This window comes from Anarrhichthys ocellatus, unplaced genomic scaffold (genome assembly GCF_004355925.1).
Source record: "Anarrhichthys ocellatus isolate YVR2014 unplaced genomic scaffold, GSC_Weel_1.0 scaffold135, whole genome shotgun sequence".
NCBI classification, from domain to species: Eukaryota; Metazoa; Chordata; class Actinopteri; order Perciformes; family Anarhichadidae; genus Anarrhichthys; species Anarrhichthys ocellatus.
Window position 1 is genome coordinate 424,404 of NW_022280165.1, and position 6,859 is coordinate 431,262.

At 42.2% G+C, this 6,859-nt stretch overlaps 1 protein-coding gene across 1 annotated transcript in view; it reads left to right on the top strand.

Annotated features, from left to right (window-relative positions):
* The window catches only part of hhipl2 (HHIP-like 2), a 7,713-nt gene extending 1,615 nt beyond the window's left edge, over positions 1-6,098 (top strand). Inside the window, 8 exon segments of the mRNA XM_031877401.1 lie at positions 154-781; positions 1,944-2,094; positions 2,432-2,619; positions 2,783-2,909; positions 4,169-4,314; positions 4,397-4,478; positions 4,778-4,860; positions 5,390-6,098. Coding sequence (XP_031733261.1) covers positions 154-781; positions 1,944-2,094; positions 2,432-2,619; positions 2,783-2,909; positions 4,169-4,314; positions 4,397-4,478; positions 4,778-4,860; positions 5,390-5,961 — 1,977 coding nt within the window. The 3' untranslated portion in view covers positions 5,962-6,098.
* Positions 6,099-6,859: the final 761 nt, after the last annotated feature.

Genomic DNA, 6,859 nt, shown 5'->3' on the forward strand with positions numbered 1-6,859 from the left:
AGTGCTACTGGGATAATAATGCCAGTGCTACTGGGATAATAATGCTAGTGCTACTGGGATACTAATGCCAGTGCTACTGGGATAATAATGCTAGTGCTAATGGGATACTAATAAAGACAGAGGGAGAGAAAGTGTCCCCTTTAATCTTTGCCTTCTTTTTTACCAGTGTCATTAATCGTCTCTGTGATAGTCAGAGAGCTACCTGGCCTTTGCTTCGACTACTTCACCGAGTTTCACGGCAAATGTCGCCATGTGGTGAAATATTTAACCGAGAACCAGCTGCTGCAGGACACGTCTGAGCGAGACGCGTCCACGTTCTGCAGCCTGGTCGACTTGTCCGACCGGGACTACTGCTACCCCAACGTCTAGAAGAGCCCCGACCTCAACAGCAACCTGGGACGGGTGGCGGAGGACCCCAGAGGGTGTCTCCAGGTGTGCCTCACAGAGGTGGCCAACAACCTCAGGAACCCCGTGTTGATGCTTCACAGCGGCGACGGCACACATCGCATGTTCATCGCCGAGCAGGTGGGCTTCGTGTGGGTTCACCTGCATGACGGCAGCCGGCTAGAGCAGCCCTTCCTGGACATGAGTGGGGAGGTGATGACGACGCCCTGGCTGGGGGACGAGAGGGGCTTCCTGGGCATGGCCTTCCACCCCGAGTACCGGGACAACGGACGCTTCTTCATCTACTACTCTATCCAGGTCAACAGTGAGGTGGAGAAGGTCAGAGTCAGTGAGATGCAGGTGTCTGCCCACGATATGAACAAGGCTGATCCGTACTTCCGTAAAAGGAAGCTATAGCTTCCTTTTGCTCTTTTAATGGCATCAAAGTTCTGCTGACAATGTATAATTGTGCACCTTTACTGCAATTACCCTTTGAAAGACGTATACCTATACTGTCAGCCTCGGCTGGAAGTGCACTAAAGCTTGCACCAACATGTTCTGAGATGAATACTGTAAATCACTTCAGGGGCGGCTGAAGCTTTTCTGGGGCCTTGCGCGCCTTTTCATTTATCTCTTTTCTCAGCGGGAAGTGTGCTCAACTTAATGTGCAACAATTAAAAGAAAGCACATATCAAAAGTACAGAAAACGCCATAAGATATTGTAAATTCAAGATACAGTCCCTGATGTTACAGTACCCCCAAATCCCAAAATGTGGTGCCTTTTTATTATTACTTGTCATAATCTTCAAGTTTGCGACCATGCCCCAATTTTGGTCATTTGTTATAATCCTCAAAATGTCACATATTCAAATTAGGGTACTGTAATTGCATTTTAGGAATAGTGCCCCCCCCCCCCCCCAAGTCCTGTTTTTTTTTAACAAATCCAGAGAAAGAAAAATCTTTAACAGATGAGAGAATTTCCATTGTTGTATTTTTTAGGGGCCCCTGGGTGAATTACAGACATTCAGCAGCTGCTTATGCCACATTTTGGGATTTAATAAGCTGATATGCAATTTATGCTAAGAGTTAGATGAGACGATTAATATTACTCTCAGGTCTGTAAACATGAAGCTACCGCCAGTTGGTTGGTTAGCCTAGCTTAGCATTAAGACTGAAAACAGGATGAAACAGGTAGCCTGGCTCTCTCCAAAAAGTAACAAAATCTCCCTACCAGCCCTTCTACAACTCACAAACGAACATGTTTTATATCCTTTGTTCAATGCATACAAAACTAGAAGTTTAATAATGTCAAGTTCTGGTTCCAACTGAGGTTTTGTCTGGCAAACAGCAGAGGAAGTCACTGCTTCCAGGCCAAAGACAACCCTGTAAAACCACTTCAGTAATGATGGCCTATGGAATGAGTGTGCTACACCAAAGTACCCATAGTGAAGACGTAACGCCTGGATAGATCATGACCTGAAGGCAGACTTTAGAACCATGAAAACCAGATGTTTATCACCTTTAGCAGATGACATTGTTCTCAACTTGCATCTTTTTTACATTCAGAACCATTCTAGAGATCGTGGAGCCTGCCGCAAACCACAACGGAGGCCAGCTGCTGTTCGGTCTCGATGGATGTTTGTACATCTTTACTGGTGATGGTGGAAAAGCTGGAGATGCATTCGGGAAGTATGGCAATGCGCAAAACAAGTAAGGTGCCTCACGTTTCTTCAAGTGACAGCTCCCAACGGTTTCCTGTCTGAGGTAACAGCAGTTGAACTCATGAACTCCTCCATCAACAACTCCCGTCGTGTTCCAAATGTGTTGAAAAACATTTAAAAAGACTTTGAACGAAAATGAGCCCTTTTAGTACAGCTGTTCATTAATAAGCTTCTTTTTCTCGATATGGTGATTTTCATGCAGGTGCTGCTCAGTTCAGGTGAAACACCTGATGTTTCCTTGTTTGTGTGAGTTCACAGTATGTGTATGAGGTTAAGTTGACCTGGAGCATTCAAGTCCCTTTTTTAATGTCCATGTGCTGAAACATGTGGCGCTGCTCTGTGGACCGCGGAGACCCGGTCAGCCGGTACGGCAGGGGCAGGATATTCTGTGGAGACGTGGGTCAAAACCGCTACGAGGAAATTGACATCATCGTGAAGGGAGGGAACTATGGATGGAGAGCTGAAGAGGGCTTTGAGTGCTTTGATATAAAACTGTGCCACAACTCCTCCTTGGGTCAGTATCTTCTGCTGTTCGTGTGATAAAAATCAAGAGCTATTTTCTGTCTCGTCGACACTTTCACCACCTGTGATTTCCGCCATAATGAGCCACGCTTTCTATCCTATTCTGATGCTTCAGATTTGAGTTAAATTCAGTGCATCTTTCTCTGCCACCACAGACGACATCCTCCCCATATTTGCATACAGCCATCATGTTGGGAAGTCTGTGACAGGCAGATACGTGTACAGAGGATGTGAGTCACCCAATCTCAACGGACTGTACATCTTTGGAGACTTCATGAGCGGGTAAGATTGTGTTGATCTCAGCCAAATAGAGAACTCCAACTGTTGTGGAGAGAAACATCTGAAGAGGAAAGGAACAGCATGGTTGCTCAGCTGTTGTGCTTTTTGCATTTTGGAAGGAATTCAAGACGCATCACTGGAGTCCCTGGGTTTACTTAAGTTTAACTGACTTACAATGTGACTTTTGTTCTAGCATCTGTGTCACTCCACTGATATTCAATCACACCATATATATTCAGTTTGCTCCAATTTATTAATCTCATTAGTTCATAATGTGACAAAATATGAACAAACTTTAAAAGCATTTGAATTCACTAATAATCAGGATCATCCAAATGTATCACACCAAAACTGAATATTTACTTTTCCCCTTGGAGTTGAGATGAAAAGATCGATATCACTTATGTGTGTGCGCTAAATGGGAAGTTGCTGCTTAGCTTAGCATAAAGACTGGAAGCAGAGGGGAACAGCTAGCCTGGTTCTATTCAGTAGAAAAACCTAAAGCCACGACTCGTGATTTACACACTGTATCCTTTTGATTGAATGTGTATTAAATAACAATGCATCGTTTTACAGGATTGTGTCTGTTCTGCCCTGAAGCCTCCTGTAAGGTTGGAGAATCTTTTCCAGGTTTTCCAGGAATGGAAACATCCACTCAGCAGTTAGCAAAGAGCAGTGACGTAGGTTACCAAAGTGAGCTAATCAATAAGCTTATAAATACTGTGAGTCTACGTTAGCTGTGCGAAGTTTGAAAACAACTAAAAGGGTTAGTTTGGATACTTTGAAGTGTTTAAACCATGTTCTGCGTGGTAAAAATGACGAGAAAGAGAGCGAATTAATGGTAAAATTACATTACATTACCGTACATTACATTACAGTCATTTAGCAGACGCTTTTATCCAAAGCGACTTAAAATGTAAAAGAAGTAATGGACCTGGCCTTTAAAAACCTCTCCTTGTAGCTTTATTTTGATCAAGTAATGAGAGTGTATCAAGCTTCTTATTTAAATCTAATAGGCGTTAAATGAAACGACTCCTTCAATATCTGAAGTGATGGAGTTTCCTAATTCAAACGGCACTAATGGAGTTTCTTCTTACAGTCTTGTTTTCGAGTTAATACATAATACAATATATACATGATGGCCAACAGGCTTTTTATTGGTGTTTCATCCTATTCACAAGATGAAAGTTGAGAGATGAACTATTGATTCTTTACATGTGATACATGTCTTTGGTTGGTTGGTGATTCCTGTTATCTTGCAGTCGAGTGATGGCGTTGGAGGAAGAGAAGTCCACATGAACCTGGAGGGAGAGGAGTTTGTGTATGGGGGAAACAAAGACGTGCTCCTTTCCTGGACTCATCAATCATCACCACAAGTTCATCATCTCATTTGCTGAAGATGAAGCAGGTGACAGTGCTTCCTCACAGCGTGTAGTGATGTTTAGTACCAATGGAACAGTTCTCATCAGACGGTTCTCTTCTTGTTTTAGGGGAACTCTATTTGTTGGCCACTGCGTACCCCGGCGCCAACTCTCCTCATGGAACTGTTTTCAAATTCATGGACCCTTCCAGGTGAAGAGTCACACACAGCTTACATTAAACCATCAATCAAACATGGTGATGAGTGGGAAATGTTATTTATTTTGTTGTCATTTTGTTTTTCTGTACTCTCACATTGTGATCATCAATGCACTCATATCAGCCACACAGATCTCATGATTCTCTTAAGTCATGAAATCTGTAATTTAGTGAGTTTTCAGGCAGGTGTACTGGTTAAAACAACATGAGATAAAAACTCTGTAAGACAATATAAGACTTAGGACAATAAATGATTGTGCCAGACATTAATTAACATAACATAACTTTTACAGGAGAGCTCCTCCTGGAAAATGTAAGCAGAAGCCGCTGCCTGTCAAAGTCAGAGGGAAGAAGGTTCCCTTTGTGGCCCGAGAACGTAAGTCACCTCAGTTCACCTTCTTCTTCTTAACTCTTAATGTGACGTTTTAACGATGTGCACATACCAGAAGCCTTTGAAAGAGAAATTGTAGGACTGAAATACTGTATGTCCGTGGTGTTTCTCTTTTTTTTGAAAGTAGAAAATAGGCTTGGTTCAATCAAGGTGCACTAAATATAAACAACATGCACACAACATGTTATCAAGTCGTTTAAATTAGAGGTTAGAGGTTAGAGTCAGGAGGCATCTGTTCTGGCAAGCCAACAAATTGCCGACATTCACTGTTTCTTTGCTGCCAAATTGTATAATCACACTGAGGTCTTCTATAAAACTAGAAGAAGCAGTGTCCCGTTTTACATGAAACATACTGTAAATAGAAAGAGGCAGAAACAGGACTGCGTTTTAAACATTCAGGCCTGGTTTTTGGAGCCTAGTTTTGGATCCAGGCGTATACAAATGCAACATATTTGGGTGCAGAGTTGAGTAAAAATGTGAAAATGGGTACTTACTGACATCGGCGCAATTTCAGTGACTGTGCTGGACACAAATGAAAAACCTACCAGACCACCACCAAGACAATTCAAACTCACCCCCAAACCAACGGTGACGAGGAGCCACGACACACCAGCAGCGACCGCTGCCAGCGAGGCCATGACGAGCTCTGCTGTGAAGCTGAAATGGAAATCACTTGATAAGAAAGCGAGGAAGACAATTAAGTTGCAACCGTGGAAGAAGAAAAAAGTGCTGAAAAAGCAGCCAGCTAACGCAGAAATGAAGAAGAACACTGTGAGACAGAAATCCAAGGAACAATCAAAGAAGACAGCTGTGATGACGCCTTTCAGAAACAAAGTTAAACCAGCGACCAACCAAACTGCCAAAGCTGATGTGAAGAGTTACGCTCTTAAACAAACCAACAGCCTGAAACATGGCACGGTCCACATGAGGAAGATTCCCCCAAAAGCTGCACAGAAGAAAAGCATTAAGTTTAAACAATCTCATTCCTTCATGAACAAAACTGAGACAAACGTGAATGTGAAAACGAACAGAACAATGCAAAACAAACTTCAGGTAAAGACAAAGCAAGCGAAAAAAGCACTTTAAAATATGTATTTTGTTTTATTTTGTATATTTTAGTTTGTGATATCAGTGTTGAATATCATGTTTTAAAGGAGCCGCTACCAGAGCCGTATACGGCGTCTCTACATCACTCCTCCGCAGGTCAAATATTGTCACTTCCGTTCACTGGTTGCAAAAATCCAATATGGCGACGGCCAAATTGCCAAACTCAAGGCTTCAAAACCGAAGTCCACTAATTAATGGGTGACGTCACGACAACTACATCCACTTCAGAAACTCCCTATGTAGGTATGAAGTGATCATGCTAAGCTAACGAAAACACGATTCTTAGTTTCAGGTCGTCATACAACGATATCTGAGAATAGTTACTCCTCAATGCTTCACACTGGCCCTATAAAGCTCACTGATTAACACGTCATATCCAGTTTGATTAATGCAGAACCAAGCTGGCTGTTTCCTCCGTGTCCAATGTTTGCGCTATGCTAAGCTAACAGGTTGATCGTGGTAGCTTCATGTTTACTCTCAATCTTCTCGTCTAAGCAAGAAAGTGAATAAGAGTTTTTCCCCCAAAATGTTAAAAGCACTCCTTTAAATTACAAACCACAGCTGTTGCACGCAATCATGTGTAACAACTGTTTCCTTTACATTTTATTTTTTGACTGTCGTAAAACTTAATCACCACCCTGTCTGTATTTAAAGCATAGCAAATAAGTTAGAAGTGGAAATAAGCACAAAACTGAAAAGAATACTTGTAACTATACCAAAGCTCAGTGTTGTTAAAATGCTCTAATTTAACAACACATGCAAGTGTTAAAAATAAACATAAGGTGTGTGTGTGTGTGTGTCTCTGCAGCTCTCTGTAATTAAACCATGTATACTATGACGTGACACAATCGTACTACCATGTATACTATGACGTGAC